At 30.7% G+C, this 19,619-nt stretch overlaps 1 protein-coding gene across 1 annotated transcript in view; it reads right to left on the bottom strand.

Annotated features, from left to right (window-relative positions):
• Positions 1–3,049: 3,049 nt before the first annotated feature.
• LOC107439541 (glycerophosphocholine cholinephosphodiesterase ENPP6-like) overlaps positions 3,050–19,619 on the bottom strand; it is a 38,183-nt gene continuing 21,613 nt past the window's right edge. Inside the window, exons 4-8 of the mRNA XM_016052170.4 lie at positions 14,958–15,067; positions 13,433–13,594; positions 9,224–9,361; positions 6,609–6,723; positions 3,050–5,172 (exon numbers count right to left, since the gene is read on the bottom strand). Coding sequence (XP_015907656.3) covers positions 4,934–5,172; positions 6,609–6,723; positions 9,224–9,361; positions 13,433–13,594; positions 14,958–15,067 — 764 coding nt within the window. The 3' untranslated portion in view covers positions 3,050–4,933. The remainder of the gene's footprint in view (positions 5,173–6,608; positions 6,724–9,223; positions 9,362–13,432; positions 13,595–14,957; positions 15,068–19,619) is intronic.

The raw sequence follows: 19,619 nt of genomic DNA, 5'->3' as shown, positions 1-19,619 counted from the left end.
AAAGATCAAAGAAGGGCGAAAAATAACAGATGTTGCCAGGGAGTTCGACATCGCTCACAACGTTGTTTCACGGCTGTGGAAATCATTTAAAACTACTGGAATGTGTAGTAGGTGGCACAGGGGAGGTCGTGTTAGAAGTACAACGCCTGCAGAAGACAGATACATCGTCCTATCAGCAAAAAGGAACAGGCGCACCATAGCTCAGCAGGTGGCAAATCAGTTTCTTGCTGCCACAGGGATGCAGATCTCCCGAAAAACTGTTGCCAGACGTTTAAGGGGAGGAGGACTATACGCCCGCAGACCTGTTATGTGTGTCCCATTGACCAGACAGCAACGTACTGCCCGTTTGCAATGGTGTCGTAAGCATCACAATTGGACTGAACAGGACTGGGCATGCATACTATTCTCAGATGAGAGTAGGTTCAGTCTGTCATCGGATTGTAGACACCAACTGATCTGGCGCGAGAGTGGTACTGGTTATTGTCCAAAAATTATTCAGGAAAGGGACCGATATCCGACATGCAGTGTCATGGTGTGAACCGGCATCATGATCAATGGCCGCACGCGCCTACATGTGGTTGCGAATGGGACTATGACGGGCCAACGATGCATTGATGAAGTTCTACTTCCTCATGTTCGTCTTTTCCGTGGTGCTGTCGGTGATAAATTAGTTTTTATGGACGACAATGCAACATGTCATGGAACACTCGCTGTTCAGGATTGTCTAGACAGCGAGGGTATTCAACGCCTCGCATGGCCATCACGTTCTCCAGATCTAAATCCCATTGAAAATGTTTGGGATGCTTTGGGGAGGCATCTTGCTGGTCGAAACTATCCTCCGACAAACAAGAACACCCTCATCCGTGCACTGACAGAGGAATGGGATAAATTGCCTCAACAGCTGCTGGATAATGTTGTGCAAAGTATGATGCGACGTGTAGAATGTTGCATCACACTCCACGGTGGACATATGCAGTACTGACACCTTTCTTCAAGTTGCCTGCTGACATATAGATGCATTGTTCCATTTTTCCGTACGCAGCATCAAATGAATATTTTTTTTCTTTCAGATGTTTCATAGCTTTTGTACTTTCCAGAACAATAAATATTCTTTATTCTAATGTCTGAATAGTGTGGCAACTATATTTTATCCTACTAGGCCTCATGTCTCGCTTAATGTTATGCTACATTGCAATTTGTGATCCGTCCTTAGCAATTGTCTAGCAGTGTATATCAAACCTTATGGTAAGCATTTATTAAAAAAAAGTTGTATTGACATGTTTAAACAATAGATAGATGACACCAAAACATATGGCTCTAGAAATCTTTCCTCTTTGGGATGTCGAAGGAAAAAAAAAATAAAAACAGAACATAACTTTTATTTAATGATCGGATTTTCACGTAAAAGAAGGGACTCAATTTTAATATTTCAGAGAGTGACCACAAATGTGCTAATTAATTAGTGCAGAATATACTTTAATGTACTAAATCAGACATAAAAACGTACTTTTGTGGTGTAATAACTACGATTTTTAAACATCATTTCACTAGTATATAATATAAGACATGCTAAATCGATTTAATCTTAGGGGTACCTTTTGATAGATGAAGGTTGGCAAAGTTGATAACTACTTTCCCCACATTGGTGACCTGCGGATGTGATATGATCCCGCCCACTTCAATGGATGGTTCACATTGAAAAGTTCACTTGCTATTTGTAACTGCGACTTCGTCCGCCTCACGCTGTTGCTTCTCAGTCTGACTTACGCGCAACGGGATCTTGCACACACCTTGCTAATATCAACACAGGAGAGACCACATACACAAACGTGAACTTAATATAACTCCCACGACAAGCGCTCAAAATTCGGCGAATTTAATGCAGCTCTCCCCACAAGCTCTCAAAATCTGGTGATCTTAATACAGCTTTCCTAATATTTCGAAAATGCGGCAACTAGTGGTATCCGGTCATCAGACTCACTCTCTGATGAAATTCTGGTATTGGAGTATTGAGGTGTAACTACAACTGCGATTATTAAACATTAATTCACTAGTGTATGAGACATGCTGACTCGATTCAATATTAGGGGTACCTTTTGATAGATGAAGGTTGGAATAGTTCATTATTACTTTCCACATTGGTTACCTGCCAAGGTGATATGAACACGCCTACTTCGATGGATTGTTCACTTTGAAAAGTTGACTTGCTATTTAGGACTGCGTTTTCGTCCTCTTCGTGCTGTTACTTCTCAATCTCATTTACACAAAACGGGATCCTTCATACACCTGACTGCTAATAGCAACACAGGAGAGACCACATGCACAACCGTGAACTTAATACAACTCAAAATATGGGCCACCACCCATATTTTAAGGGTTAGGGATCTATATTCGTCGATTCAAAAAATAAGGTTATTTAGAGAAAGTATGTTTTTGTGTCTGACTACGTAACTTAAAGCATTGTCTACTCTAATTAATAAGAATATTTGAATTCATCTTCTTAAACCATTAAGATTGAGTACTTGTACGTGAAAATCCAATCTATAATTATTCAAAATTTTCTGGTTTTCTTTGTTTCGTTTTTTCACCGTACATTTGGTTTGTATTCTGTGCTGGTTGCAAAATGATGCAATTTATTTGTCAATTTGAGATGGAAACAGAAATAAATTAGTAAATAAAGATTCGGATGATATTTCCTATTAACATGTTGCTTTGAAAGATGAAGTTGCTCTGGTTGACAATGATATCATTGAAGAAGTTAAAGTGGAACGTAGTAAATCTTTAAATCTTCTAAAATATGTTCTACTAACGACGATCAATTTCGCTATACTTCAGTACATATCATTAATACATTCTCAGTACATATTAAACTGTAATCGGTTGAAATTTAAAAATCATGTCGGAAATATTAATACAGTAATATGCAGAGAGTGAAATCATCAAAATGATTAATTCAGTTTCATTGGATGTTTTTTAATCTTAATGTGATTTTTTTAATTATTTTAATAAATTATTTTTTTTGCAACTATATTGAAGCATTTTAAATGAATTTCTTCTTTTTTGTATGTTTGTTTCCTTTTATATTAATAACTTAAAAATATTGAAAACTAAGTTTTGGTTTTCGTTTAATGCGTAAAGGACTGCGTGTTTTTTTTAAAAATAAATACCGTCAAAGAATGACTTCACTTTTTCCTTTGTGATTAAAATTTCCACCAGATCATTTGAGGGTTAATGAAACACATAGTTTTTAAATGAAATAAATAAAAAATCTAAATTTGCTCTTATTTTTGGCCTTTTACTGTAACACACATATATTTATTTGAGCATAAGAAATGTAATAGATATTTTAAAAAATTGTAATTCATAAGTTTTGTCATCAAAATTTGAAAATCATCACCAAATATTTTATTTATTTCAAGCAATCCTTTCCATATTGAAATAAATTCTTGAAATGTGGATTTAAAAATAAAAAACATTGAAAGTCAGAAAAGAAAGTTGTTAAGAAAAATTAAAGAAAAAAAAAAGAATAAAAAAGTTAAAATTACTATTCCTAGTACGTAATTTCCATTTCACTCTTATAAACTATTAAGTCAGCCACCGCGCGTCTTACCTGATACTTTCATCGTTCTCTATTTCATTCTTTTTGGAATCTTAATCAACAATGTGTATCCGCTGTCAGCCTCCGCAAGTCTTATCGTGTGAAAATTATTTTCAGTGTTCCGTAATTCACTTGTGTGGCGAAATTAAGTACGGCGAGATTCAGTACAGCGAGATTTATTACATTTTTAACTATTACTACTAAACAGTTAGACATTTTTCGGAAATTTTTTTTAAATAAAAGTTTATTTATTGTTTACTGATAAAGTCTCCTAGTTTCTTGCAGATGTATATATACGATTTTTTGCACTAATATGACATTTTCATGACCGAGAGAAAGAGAACCGGGGTTCTAGTCCCAGTGTTGACATCACAATATTTCCCAAACATTAAGAGTTCCCAGAGTCCTGCACTCCCCAATTTGTGATCCTGCACTATTAGAATACTATATTCACATTTAAGCACACGTGACAGCACCATAAACTGCTAAATTAACTCCAATGTCCGGCTAAATTTCTTTTTCGATTTGAAACCATGATAGTTGTACATGGTAAAAAAAATCACATAGTTTTGCATTCATGGTTTCTTAACCGTACTAGTTGTAATCGGTTTCAAAACCATAAAGGTAAAAAAAAGTTTCTTTACTGTAAGCTTTGCGATTCATTGGATGGACAGACGGCTACCGGTTATTTTATCATAATTTTAGAAAGAAAATTCCGACAGTAAAGGGCTGTAGAGTCTTTCAGTTTACTAAACTTTGCACTCGTGACACTTATTTTTCGTAACGAACCTATCTAAATATGTAAATTAATACAGATTTTTTTGTGAACTTTAAATTTGATTTTTTAATCATCAACTCTGTTAAAAAATTAGCTGAAAAACTCCGGTTTATGCAGCTTTCATTTAGACAAATCAAAATTGTTTTGCCTTGAAAGAATTCATAAAGAAGGATATTTTAATCATGAATTTTGTTGTAGTTTATGAATAAGAAATATTGATACATTTTAATAAAAAATATATACTATCATAAGCTTCAAAAAATTATATTCGCAATATTTCTTCCTCTTTTTCAATGGCACGTCAGACCTGGGGGAACCATGGCCTTCCTCAGAGGCAAGTTCCAAGATATAATATTTCACTCATGCAAAAAAATATTTCGTATTTATAGAATGTAAATGATTTTCAAAATTTGTTTACAGGAACTTATAATTTTTTAGAAATAAACTGTGGTGTTGTCTTGGACACATATGTACATACAATTGAGCCTCAATTCTTTCCACTTAGTCAATATTGATGATAAGCTCCTTTTAAAACAATATATTTGAAGAGAAAATCTTCAAGTTACACTTGCGATGTATCTGTAACATATCGCTAATGATATTATTGAAAAACACATTGAAAGTTTATGGGAAAAGTTCAAAATTAAGCTAGCCTTTGAATAGCGTAGAGCAGCTATTCCTTTAGAAATGGCTTTTGTTCCATTGTTTGGCAATGGTTCGATTTCTAACAGACCACAAAGAATGTTATAGATGTCCACCATTTGAAGCGGCTCAGATGTGTGATTTCTTTTTAGACCTAAAAATAAAAGATTGTTTGAAATGTAAATATATATTTGTCATAATCGTTTAGACGCACCAAATGCAAAATAACGACTAAAATTTCTGAAAATGCTATGTAGATTTTTTTGATTAAAAACATATTGACTGAATAATAGTTAACAAGGTGTTTGAATTTTATTAACCATATAAATGTTATAAAACAGTGGGAGTTTCGATGCAAAAAAGGTAACGTTTTTTCTTCATTAGCTTTTTTTCTCAAAATACACTTAAATTCCAACGCTTTCGGTATACTTTTTGTCAGAAGTTGCTCTATGTAATTAACTAAAATTTGATAAAATGTTAGTACGAGTATTAATTCGCAGTATAATTCAAAAATATAGCAATATTTTTTGTAAAAGTAGTAGTTTCGATTATTAAAGTGAATTTAAAAAATTGTATAATCATCTTATATTGCCTTGTAAATTACGTATTCAAATTTTTTTAATTTTTTTAAAAATAATAATGCATTCTTTAAAGAAAAAAATAATTTACGATTAAATAAATCTAAGTTTAGTCAACTAATATTAAATGGTTTGTCAAAAAGAATACCTAAGAATTAGTCATTTTGCAGAAACACTATAGAGTATTACCTAGTTTTAAGCTTCTTGAAAATTATGTATTGTAAGCAATACTTTTTTGTGGTATTTTCATGCTCAAATGTGTACAACAGTTTTCCATGCAAAATCTTTTTTTTAATTTCTTTACCTAGCTATGATTTTGTGTATGCTTTTGATAAAATGAGATTCTTTTGAAATTTTACTGTCGAGAGTTCTATGTTGCCTTAACTAAAGAACTACTACGAATCTAATGCGTATTGATAATTCTAACGGAATTAATTTTATGCACTATTACTTTATAAAAAATCCTATTCGCTTCAAAAACATACAAATTGGAAGTAACAGTCGATATGTTTCAAGCGCTTAAAAGCAGACGCCTATTTTCAAGACTTGCAAGACGTGAATGAGAAACGACAAAAGTGATTTTTTAAAAAAAAAACGTAATACTACCAACGAAAAATGAAAAAATAAAGGTGATAAACAAAACTAAAGAAACCTATAAAGCTGAAAGAGAGAAAAAAGATGAAAAACGGAACAAGAAACACCACAGTGACCAAGAGAGGCAAATTGGAATAAATTGCATTTCAACATGATATGGAGAGGTAAAGAGGAACTAATGTCGTTAACAAGGGAATCAGCATTAATATGAATAAAATAAGATTCCAGGAGATCAAGATGATCTGATGGGGTTAGATTGGACACCCATTTTTAGGATAAAAATGGGCGCCGGTTGTTTTTAATCACTTAAAACATGTCGAATGTTACTTAAAATTTTGATAATTTTGAAGCGAATGTAATATATTACAGATGAGATTCTCGGGATTATTTATTTAATTTCAAGCATTGTTTAACTCACCTGGCCCTCTTGCAAAAAATATTCCTCTCATATCTATCACCTCATATGGATCATATCCATGAGATCCTAATGATATTGATGATCCTGTTGGAATACTCTTCCCTGGAATATCCAGCTACAAAATGATGAAAATTAACTAAAATGAACCATGAAAAAAATTCATAAGAAATGAAGGAAGAGAATTAGATGTAAATAACTTTTAATTTATTTGATTAAATTTTTCCTCACAGGCTTTTTGCGCAGAGGAGACACCACTGTTCCTTTTATATTTTTTTCTAGTGCTCTAATTACAAGTAAAAATATATGTTGATATTTTTTTAATATTAAAAGCAGTCTAATAGTTACTGAAAATCTGCTAGATTAATGGAATTATATTTTTACTAAAATATAAAATCCAGAAATAAAGTAGTTTAAATTCTTTTCATTTCAATTCAAAAATGTATCAATATCTGATTTTGTAAATTAAGGAAATTTCTATAATGAATTATTGTTTCTCTCCGATCTAAATATGGGCAAATTTGAAAAATCATTGTTTGATTCATTGTTGTTTGCCGCTACCACAATAAATTATTAAAATTCTAAATATAGTGTATTTCTTTTATTCTGACATAAATTAACCCAGAATAATGATAAAAACCCAAAAAATATATCTAACGAAAATTCTGCGTCAAAGAGTTGATATTCATAATTGCTTGTAAATTGCTAAAAGTTTAGAAAATACCTGATTTATTACATACTTAGAGGATGATTTATCACAAAAACTTTGTTTAACTATGCAGTTTCTAGATCCTTAATAAAAATAAAATCCTAAAAAATTCGTAAGATTAGGGAGGGGAATTATTAATTAGGTGAGTAAAAGTACAATGCATTGTTAAATTATGATGAATCTTAACCAAAGTAATAACAGCACAAAATTAAATAATATAGATAAAAATCAGTTTTTTAGTTGCACGGAAATAAAAAGAAGTTTGTGATTCCCTATATATTTCCCTTCCGCTCCAAACGACTACTAAACTAGGCTTTATTTACCTTAGTTCCTTTTCTCTTTGTTCCGATTAACATTGTCATTATTAGTAAAAATTTAATAGCTTATTAGAAGTTCAAAAGTATAGGCATTTATAATTTCATTTTAGACAAGAATTTCTGAAAGAGGTATTTAAATATACGATTATTGGTAGTACATATGTACAGAATTTTACACAAAAATATGGTTGAAATACTTTAATTATGGTTTAATCACGGAGATTTAATTTAGAAAAAAGTTAAAATTGAATTTATGGCTTTAATCATGGAGAAAAAAAAATTCTGGCGAAATTATCGTATTGCATGGAACTGATATTTTTGTTAAAAAATACGATGATTCTAGTTAATAAAACCAAAATATACGGTATTTAAACCATTCATTTCGGTAAGTTTTCCATTTATGAGGTAACACGTTACCGGAAATTCTGGTTTTCAAAATTATAGTTCTTATTACTACACATTTAGTAAAAAATATAAACTGGTGAAGTAAATTGAACTGAATAAATAGTTTTTTTTGCTATTCTCTAAGGTATCATGAAAAAATACAAAATTTCACCACATTTACCAAATTTTACAATACATTATAAAACCATATTTTATTGTCAATTTTGCCAAAATTATTACCATAGCACTTCGGTAAAAGTTACTGGGAGTTTAGTTGAGTAAATTTTGCCATATTCTGGTAGTTTTAGCCATACTTTTTTATCAATGTACGATAGAATCCAGTAATATTAGTTAATGGAGGTAATTGGTACTTAGTGAATTTTGATAATAGGTTCCTAATATGCTGATAAAAGTATTGTGATAATACATTTCTTAAGGTCCTCTAAAAAAAAAGAGCATAATTAAAAGATTAAATAGATGCGGCATATTGAGTTACGTATTTATCTTAGCGGTCATAAATGTATTAGATTGCAGAAAAAGATCACTATTTTTGTAGCTTTCTATCTTTTTTGAGGAGGCATTTTTCAATTTATACATACTTTAATCTATACTCCCAATGAGCGTCAGATTTTAGTCAGAAATTCGAAAAAAAAATGAAACTGTAGGAACTACAAATTGTATACGTTTAACTTTATATAAACTTTATTTACTATTAAAAGAATTATTTTTAAACTTTGTTCGATCAAAATATGCTTAATCTATAATTGCGGTAAGAAATCATTAATTTTCTTGACTGTTTCTTTTGCTTTTCAGGGAAATTCAACTTATATATTGTCACTTCGCTCATTGCCACATAAGACTTGACTTTGATCTTAAATAATAATAACTACATATACGTTTATCATTGGATCAAGCTCCACACGATTCTCTCAAAGGTGTTCATTAGTTAATCTAGACTTACATTTTTGCAGTTTGCATGATTAGAACTATTAAAAGTTTAATCTGAAGTAGTTTAAATTTAAAAAAAAGGAAAAATTAGCTCTTGAATATACGATCTTGAATATGCCCAATATTTTGTAAAGTGTCTGCAGGCACAATATGTTGTTTTAAATCAGGCACGATTTCATAACAGATATAAAATTATTGCTACAGAAAATATTTATCTTTAATTTAAATATCAAAACTGCAAAGATAAATAAGTTACTCACTCCTTTGATGTAGAAATTCTTGGATGCTACAAGTAGAATTGGAAGCGTCAAACGGTTGTGTTTTATATGGTAATGTTCTGGAATGTCTTCCTTAAGATAAACGTGAAGACCTGGTACATTTTTAAGCCTCTCGTAAACCTACGAAAAACATAAATAAGACTCATTGATAAATAGTAATCAAGAAAAGCAGAATTTTCATAAAATCAATTTGAGTGCTTAACGGATAAATTTTAGCATAGCTGGAATCTCTCTACCTGGTATTTCGTAATGACCGACCAAAAATCAATAACTGTAATGACGGTCATTGAGTTTTAAATACCTACGGACTTTATTAAAACAAGAAGTAGTAGTATTGAACATACAAATTTATTTTTACTTACCCGTGTTCGACAGTTTTTAAGCATATTCGTCATCTATCCTTGTAAAACTTTTTATAAATCTTAATCCCTTTATTAGTTGAAGGAATTTTATTTATTGCAACATTGAAATTTATTTCATTACCTTAGTTCAGGGATCCCCAACCCTATGCCCGCGGGCACCATGGCGCCCGTCGATCGGTCTAGGTGAGCCCGCTGCTTGTGCCCAACGATAAAATACAATATTTAAGTTTTACATTTTCCCATAAAATGATATGCAAAAATGAATGCTGTAAATTACTACAATAGTTACACGTAATGAAAATTATTACTGAAATAGTTAACTTAATTCTAGCAGCACCTTTGCAACTTCGACTTTTCAAGGCCCTGTTACAAAAAAATCCTGATGATGCTAACTTCATTTTACATTCTGAAGTACGCTGGCTCAGTAAAGGCAAAGTACTTGATAGATTTATACATTTAATCGAAGAAATAAAAAATTATCTTGAAGCCAAAAATCAAGTATTTTTAGAACTAACAGATCCTCTTTGGCTAGCAGATTTGTCTTTCGTAACAGACATAATTGAAAAACTAAATAATTTAAACTTGGAACTGCAGGGAAAAGACAAACTTACTGACGATTGCTTGCAAGTAGGAATTTCCTCATGTTCTCCCAATTAGGAAACGATAGACAGTGAAATGCAATGACAAAGATCACATTGACTGTATTTTATAAATAATTTTTATACTTCGTATGTTTTTCAAGCAATTCAGCAATCATTTATTTTACACAAGAATATTAATACTAATTATATTCAGTTAATTTTTAAAATTAAAAATTGTATGCGCTATGTGTAGTGTGTGTATTAATACCTATATCTACCAACTATAAATTTATCTTGAAAAAATAAATGGTGCCCGCCATTCAACCGATTATCTGGAATTTGCTCTTAGGTACGAAAAGGTTGGGGACCCCTGCCTTAGTATATTGTAAAAACATTTTGTGCATTAGATTTTCTTACAAGGGTAATTTAAATCAATTATATTTTCAGATAATTTAATTATAATTGCTGTTTACATTAAATTTATTTTATTTTTTACAGGATTTCCGAATATTTTGGTTTTTATTAAAAAAATTTATGCAAAAATTATGCATTTATGCAATTTCATTTTATGTTACACAGTTTTTTTAATACATATTTTGTTTTAAATGCTATTTTAATTCTTTAATGAATGTAGAACTGGAGTTGTTTTACTTATTGTTTCCATATATTATTCTAAATGTTCGATTTTTGATAATTTGAACTTGAATATCTGTATCATGAACATATAATTTTGTAAGTAATTTTGTACTTTCATAAATATAATAGATTATAAAACAGGAAACCTCATAAAATGTTAGCGTAAAGATATCAGCTAACAGATAAGTAAGTTTAACAATTCATATACAATTTCATAAACGGAAGCTTGCTTTGAAAATATTTTGTATGTTTTTGAAACGACGAGTAATTTAAATTTTTAAATTAAGTCCATCGAGTATACCTATTAAAAATCATACTAAATAAAGCACACTAATTTACTTTATCATTTCCAGAGATTCATGAAAAATACCTTTAACGGTTATAAGACATATTATTTAAATTGAATTATTTTTAATAAGAAGCAATTATTTTTAATATTCTGTTGCTATACACGAAACAAAAAATAATATCAATTATCTCAATTTAACTAAATCAAATACTTGATATTGGGATTTCAAAACAACCACTTAAATAAAGATTTTCAAATTCAATTTCCTGTTAAGTTTTAAGAGCTAAGAATTTATACAAGTGCCAGTTTCAGACTTATTAATTAATACAAGCATTTGTCAGGATTTTGATGATTAAAGTGATTTATTTTCACGTACCATATAAAGATTAGACATGTTTAAATTAATACTGCTTGCATCTTAATAACAACGACTTTCAAACACGCACTTTACTTAGCAATTTGCATTATTTATAGATGATTACGATTTTAAGTAAACGAATTATAAATTTTGCATCAACTTGGAAAAGTATTATAATTGGATGGTTGCTAAGAAACAAATTCTTATAGATAAATTCCTTTTGATAGACGAGTGTTGATTTGAAACGTATTAGTTGCAAAAATCTTTAATAATAATTTGCGCAAGCGTTCAAATTATCTAAGCATTTACATCTGATTAAATTTTTCCATGTTGTATATAAATATATATATATATATATATATATATATATATATATATATATATATATATATATATATATATATATATATATATTAGTTAGGACATTGGGTGAACGGAGTAGTTAAAACTCAAATGCAAGAAAATTTGTTTATTTAATTTATTTAATTGAATAATTGAATAAAAAATCTGTCTCGACCTACAATTTTTTGTAGACAGAGAAATTTTTTTTGTGGCATTATTTTTCGCCGCCCATTTGGCCGAGGGTGACTGCGAAGTTAGTGGCTGCTGGTTCGAATCCCGTTCAGGGCATGGATGTTTCAATCAGTGTGTTGTCCTTTGTTCTGTGTGTTGTGTGAATATGGCCCACTCTATGAACGGTTATCTGTCGCAGTGTGGCGTGGGTAATGTTTGCTTGCCTCCTTGACTTAAAATCACTGGTGTTTATCGGGCACCAGTAATTCTGGGCAAATGAGCAACACTTCCGGCGTCTTCCAATGTGAAGAACAGAAGTTCAGTATCTGGCTTTAATTAAAGGGAAATAAAAGGAGAAAAAAAAACGCAATCTTTTGTTTGCCTATACAGTGAAAAATAATTCTAGTAAAATTACCGTAATGTATTGTAAAGACATTTCGGATAAAATAAAGTCATGATTCTGGTAATAAAACCAAAATGTATAGTATTTAAACCCTTCATATGTTAACGGCTCACCTGAAGCTATTTAAAGTTTATATATAGTATACATTAAAAGTATTATTATTACTAATCAAAATATTTAACTGCAACAAATTTTGTAAATTTAAAGCTAAAATAGACTAAAAAAAAGATTTTTTTCACATATAAAACGAAAAATGATAATCTCACCAATTTAATAAAAAATAATTGAAAGTGATTATAAGGTGATTGGGAACGGAAGTTTAAGGTGAATTAGAAATTTCAGTTGGAAAAAAATTGGATGCCGAAGATATCTGCTTGGTTAAAATAATAGGAGTATCGTTGCCTTTTCATACTATTTAAAAAACGTGGCTTTAAAAAAAAATTCATTATTTTATTATTCTACTCATTTTCATTCTGCCTATTCCTTTTTGCGATTTTTTTATCGCTGCAAATTTAAACAGAAAAGGATCATTTTTCCCCTTAAATCTACATTTAATATTTAAATGCCTGTTATTATTATTGTGCTCTTTAACATTATGTGTATAGGGGTTTGGATGCTGAAAGATATTTCTTTCAATCAAAATTGGAAAGTGGTCTAAACTTACATAACAATCTTTGTCCACACGAGAAAGCAACAATCAAACAAGGAAACTAGCCTGTAAAACGTGATAAAAACGAATACGAAAAATAAATAGTTAAATAATCGTGTGATATATTTGTTATTGTCCATGCTACTATTTGCCGAAATTAAAAGACAAATTTAAGGAGAGCATGGCACGGAATTGAATCACTAATTTCCTCTTGTGTGTTGTTAAAGCGCAACAGCACCCCTCAAAAATTGTTTATAAAAATCTAAAACAAAATCTTTAACATTCAAACAATCAAAATTTAGAGTAAAACAATAAAATAAAATACTTCGCAAAAAAAAGAATGATAGGAAAAAATATTTTTGCTTGATATGAGCAAATTAATAATAACGAAAATTCTCACCTTTAAAATTTTCCCTTCGTATGGTAAAAGCATGCTTGTTGCTCCATAGTAAACCATATATTTGATGTCTGAAATTTCTATTAGTTGGTGTAAATTAATGACATTCAAGAATTTGGAATCTGTCGATGTCATCCCATGATCAGAAACAACCACAAGATTAACCTGAAATGTAGTTTTTTACATAATTTAATGCAATGTTAAGAACAAGAAAAAATAAAAGCAAAATTACATTTCGCTGCCCATGTTACGAAAATAACATATTATAGTAAAGTGTTAAATAAGATGTTGTTGTAGCATATGTCAAAACTGGAACTCAATCAATAACCTTAGGCCATTCATCAAGCAACTAATCAGCATTACAAGGAGATCTTGAAATACCACAAAGCATCAAATTACTTAACACATTAAAAACACGATAAGGACTATACATTTAAAATGTATAAAAATTACATAACTAAAACGTAAAAATTAAGATAAATTTTACAGGGGGGAGAGAAAAAATCTTATGTTCTGGTCATGATATTCCTGGACGTCCAATATGTCTGGCAAACATTTCCTCTATGCTGTAACCTAATGTTAAGATCCGGGTTGTGTAATCGTAGCGTCTGTATTACTAACAGGTCAAAATCTATTAGTTGATATACTTATTCTGTGTTGGTGTTGGCTAAGTAGTCATGACCAGTAGTCAATCTGAAATTAGTCACACAGCTTCCTTACATGGCCAGCGATTGAACACAGCCCATTTATTTTTATTTCTTCTCAGAATTTATTCTTCGATTTATTTGATAGTTCTGATCAACACGTTTTCTTCTATACTTTTTTCTAAGAGCATCCCAGGAAATGAGTCCCTGTTCAAGAAATATCTAAGTAACACTCTTTGCCAATTGATCTGCTTTTTTATTATCATCAATATTAGCATGGAATGGAAGTTCACTATTTTACAGTTCTTATTTGATTCATTGATCGTTTGTTTTATTTTAGCTACGTGAAGAGTTTCGGCATGGCGTTGAAAAGCTATTGACTATATGGCTGACATAGAATCAGCAAAGATAACGGCTTTCTCTAGTATTCAAATTATTTACCGTCAAGAAGACCATACGCACCTTTGCAACGAAGTTTGAAAAGTGATGGCCTATCGGTCATACCATGAAAATGAAAATAATCTCTCTCTTTCCCCTCCCAGCTTTCTTCATTTTGGGCTCTGGGGTGTAAGAAGCAGATATTACGGCTAAGTGCAAAATACTCAATGTTCAGCCCCCCCAGCATGTTTGGTGCTCTTTTTATCAACCCAATTAAAAGATCCAAAGCTGAAGTTTTTTTTCAGAAAAATACAGGTTTAGTTTTAATTAATAATATTTCAAAAACTTATTAATTCCTTAACAATAAATACTTGAAAAGTTACTCTGTTGAAAGGTAAATTTTAGATTTTAACTATATTGAAAAGTTGATATTAAACGCTGTTTTTAAAGCTTCAGATACGTACAAAAATGCATCTCTGGCAAAGTTAGAGAATTTTATTAAATACCTTTCTATCTAAACCTTTTCTTTCCATTTCACGTTGTGTCAAATCTAATAAGTTGTCTATATCCTTTATTGATTGTTTGCGTTCATAAGAGTTTGGCCCATATTTATGACCTAGAAGAAATTTTTCATCTGTTCAAAATTCAAAGAATAAAATAAGACACAAGTGTTATTCAGTATCAATTTATATCATTACCAAACAATATAGTCTCTACGGAAAAAAATGACAGTTCTATCTAAACACTTGGAGCTCAATAAACAACATATGTTTCAAACATTATTCCTAAGCATATAGCTCTAAATATAAATATGTATTTATTGGAAAATTAGAAGATGTGTCCGACATCCATAATGAAGCATGTCTAGAAAGTAAATACCTTTTTGTTCTACCGCAACCATAGTGGTAGTGTTGCACACACATATCTCAGGCAGTTGGATTGTCTGGCCACTAACGTCATTGCAGTCGGATTGTGCTTCTTTTACATATGTCAGTGAACATACAAAATGTTTAGGACTATTACGGATGTCTCCAATTGTAAATTGTTTTCTGTAGTACGGTTTTGGAATGCAATGTAAAGTCAGTTTTAATTTATCGTCAACACTTCATAATAAAATGCATTGTTAAGAGGTTCCACAAATTTCAAAATCTATTTATCATGAGATTGTCTTAAATCGATGTCAACTCAAAAAAGATATCTAGCTAGTGGTTGTCTCTCCAGTTGGCTTCTTTCCTTGATTAGGGTAGGAAGAATTTGGTTTTCTGCCACGACAAACGTCTGAACAATGTTTGGAAAAATAATTTCAGAAAAGCTCTTTCATATAACAAGTTTTTCTTTGAAAAATACATTTTTTCGAGAGTTTTTTCAAAACAGAACTTATTTTCAGTACACGTCTCGTATCTAAAAAAAGCCTTTGAAAATAGCTACTAAAACCTAAAAGAATATCATGCTTGTTTATTGCCGGATTACATATTGCAAGTTTAATTTATATGCTTACAGACTGATCTACCCTTACACTGTCTAATCAACTGTCTAATGAAAAAATCTATCTGAATCTATCTCAAAAATCCATCTATCTATTTGAAAAAAGTTATCTATCTGACATAAAATTTTTTATCTGATTTTAAGACTGTTCAAAATGCATGATTTTAGTATAGGAGTTTGAAGGTTTGTTGAACAATCGTCGCGAATTCTGCGAGATTCGTCTTCTATAAACTTTTTTATTTTAAGTTGCATTTCCTAATGAAGTGGGTTAATAGATATGTAGCATTAAACCTAATTCTTTAATTCATTTCACTCTAAATCTATTCATCCTAAATTCATTTCCTTAAAAATGAGCCTTGATGGCTCAGGGGATAGAGCGTTCGCCTTCCAATGGGGTGAACCGGGTTCGAATCCGAATCGATACGAATTCCGCATCCGGCTTGCACCGACCACAATGCTGACATGAAATATCCTCAGTGGTAGACTGATTATGAGTTAGAGTCCCTTTGCCGTCAGGATAACCGTGAGAGGTTCTCGTGGTATTCCTCTCCGTGTAACATAAATGCGGGTTAGCTCCATCAAAAAGTCCTCCACGAAGGCAAATTTCTTCCAATACTCCATTCAGGAGTTCCCTTGTCTTCTTGATTGGGTTCAAAATTACAAGTCTACGGAGTTGAACATTAGTAGTCATAAACCCATAAAATTGGGTCGGCTGTTCAACGACAGTTATAAAATAAAAAATAAAATGAAAGAAAGGAAAAAATTTTCTTAATTTCCCAAAATGCATTTTTAAGGCTTTTGGCAAACAACGGAAACTTTTGCGACTTCTGAATCTTCACAACCTGCATTGAGACATTAATTTTAAAAGTGTAACATTAATTTTTACGCCATATAATAAAATATTCAAAAAAATATTTGCTAAAATCATTCTTAAATAATATGTTTGCTGATATCAAAAGAAATACTGATAAAAAATATTTAGGTAATTCTGGTCACAGTAATGAAATAGACTAAACCTTTCTATTAAAAAAATAGTGCGTGGAGTCCCTCCGCGCGGAAGAAATTAAACTTCGCAACCTGCGACGTTAATTGTAGAAGAATCAGCAGTCGTAGTTCTATTCAACGACTCTTTTTCCTGCTCCGCTCGCTTTCGTGCTCCGTAATCACGGTAATATTGTGCATTTTTCCCATGAGGACCTCTTGAACCAGTGGAAGTGCTAGTGGTTGCCTCATCGTCTCTCCCTGGAAAATGTATTTGTATTAATAATGTAAGTGAATGCGTCATAATGTAATTTCAGAAGAGAAAACCTAACAATCAATTGATATTCACAAGAGACGTACCGTGACGTAACCTTAAATCCGTCGCATTGTCCGTGGGATTGTTTTCACTCATTTTTTACAATTGTTATCCACTAAATTTGAAAACAAAAAATACTACCCTATTAAATTATGTGTGTATCAAAACAAACTTAGAAAATATTTATAGAAAAACAATACTTTTATGACTTTTCTTATTTTTATGCTAGTGAGAACCAAAACAATATAGAAATGAATGAGGGAAAACTGGATCCTACCACGTGATTTCCCGGCCAATAAAAATGTAGCGTTAAACGTTTAACGCAACCTTGTTGGAAGTCGCATAAGAAGTATAACTTCAATAAATTTTTACTCCTTTACATCCTCAAATCATTAATTTACTATAACCGTCTTATAAATTACTTATTTAATTTTAATATTTTCATGGAATAAGTTCCAATATAACAAAATCAAAAACCTTATTCAACAAAACTCATTATCTAAAGTGAAAAAAAAACACACTGATAAAGAAAATATCTTGACTTATACATTCTTGTAAAACAAGTTATTCAAACAAATGGTTAATTTAACGCATAATAAATTTAAATACCCCAAAAGAAAAATAGTTATCTTCTTCAGAAATGAAACATGCATATTATATCAGCTTTGGGACTCAGTAATTACCTCATCTGCATTCTTTAGGGAAAACAAAATGGTTTTAGTCTATGGTAAATAATTCTCATTCAGTAATATGAAAAATATCTAACGTAAGTCTTAGGGATTTGTGGAATAACACTGAAATCAAGAAATGGACGTTAGCCAAAACTACTTTTGTTTCGAAGGGATATTTAGGGAAAAACAAAGAAACAAATAATACTAACAAGACACTTTTTCCCTGAACGTCTCTTAGGCGGCGAATTCTTATTCATTACTTGTGGTTGAGAAGACTTAAGATAAAGAATGTAAACATAGGTTCAGAGGTTAATGATGAATGTTTTTTACTTAAGAATTCTTAGTATTTTGAGCATGCTTTTTCTTTTTTGATGTATGTCTTCGTAATTTAATAAATGTAATTAATGAAATATTTGCAAAAGAAAATTGAGTCAAATCATTGTTTAAATAAAAACAATCGTTAGAAAAAAGTGCGAAAGTTTATTAGTTTATTAATTACGGATGCAATTTGGTTTGGAAATTTTGTCACATATTTCTTTAACTTCCTCAAAAAAAACTATCTTGTTCTTGATTAATAATTTGATTTATCACTTAGACAAAAACAGGAGATGTTGAAAATTCAGCATTCGTTTTCCGAAGCAATATTTTAATTCTTGTCAGGATTCAAAATTCGTTGCAAAGTTCATGAACATAAGATGCTACTAACTGATGAAAATTATAAAACAATGTTCTTTTTTAAACAATAAACATTGTTAAGATAAACAGCGTGACTCTATCTGAGGCAAAATAAACAGTTACAAATGCAAATATTTTAGTTGCTATAATCTGACATGCAGTAGAAAATATAGTCTTAAACATTCCCTGATTATTAGCGTCATCTGTTGACGAACCAAGTAATTATTTTCTTTAAGTGAGGGGATAATAAAAATATGGTTTTCTAATCAGAAAGCAGCAAGAACAACCAAACATGTCTGTCTACAAGATTTTTGAATTCGTAAGTCATTTTTAAGATACTCGGCATATTGTTTTAAGACGTTTAATTCATGAATCTGAATGATAGGATTATTCATATTATTTATGACTATGTATAACTGAACAATAAAAAAAATCTAGTTTTTATTTGTTACTTAATGTATACATCGTAATGAATCCATCATATTTGTTGTCTTTTCAGGTTTTTGTTGTTCTGGTTATTTGAACTCAACTACTAACTGACTTGGAGATACAAATATTAATTCTTCGAGGAGGCGAGCAAATCTAAGAGATTGACTTCAAAATAGTTTAAGTATACATTTCTCCTTAAAATACAATCTTTTTTGTTCGAATAACTCTTAGATAAGAAGTTGAATATGCTGTATTTAAATGCAAAAGCATTTAATACTATAAAGGGACCCACCCTTATAAAATTGTCTGGCAACTAAACTTACCAAACACTTAAATCTAAAGGAACATAATGATCCTGTAAAGTATCATTTTAAGAATAAAGTCTTTTGCCCTTTTTGTTTATACCATACTCAAAACAATAAAATAATTGCTTAAAAGTGAGATCAAGTATCAGAAAATAATAGTAAAATGATTTGAAGAAAGGTAAAGATGTCGTAGCAAAAATTAAACTTCAAACTCAGTGGTAAAAACAAATATTTAATCCGTTTTTGATTAGGGTGGAAAATAGAGAAAAACCGTTTCGTCAACAAAACTGTTTGAAACCGCCCAAT

This window comes from Parasteatoda tepidariorum, chromosome 6 (assembly GCF_982258835.1).
Source record: "Parasteatoda tepidariorum strain Cologne lab strain chromosome 6, Ptep-v5.0, whole genome shotgun sequence".
Taxonomy (NCBI): domain Eukaryota; kingdom Metazoa; phylum Arthropoda; class Arachnida; order Araneae; family Theridiidae; genus Parasteatoda; species Parasteatoda tepidariorum.
The sequence above is the reverse complement of the archived record's forward strand: the minus strand, read 5'-3'. Positions and strand labels throughout refer to the sequence as shown.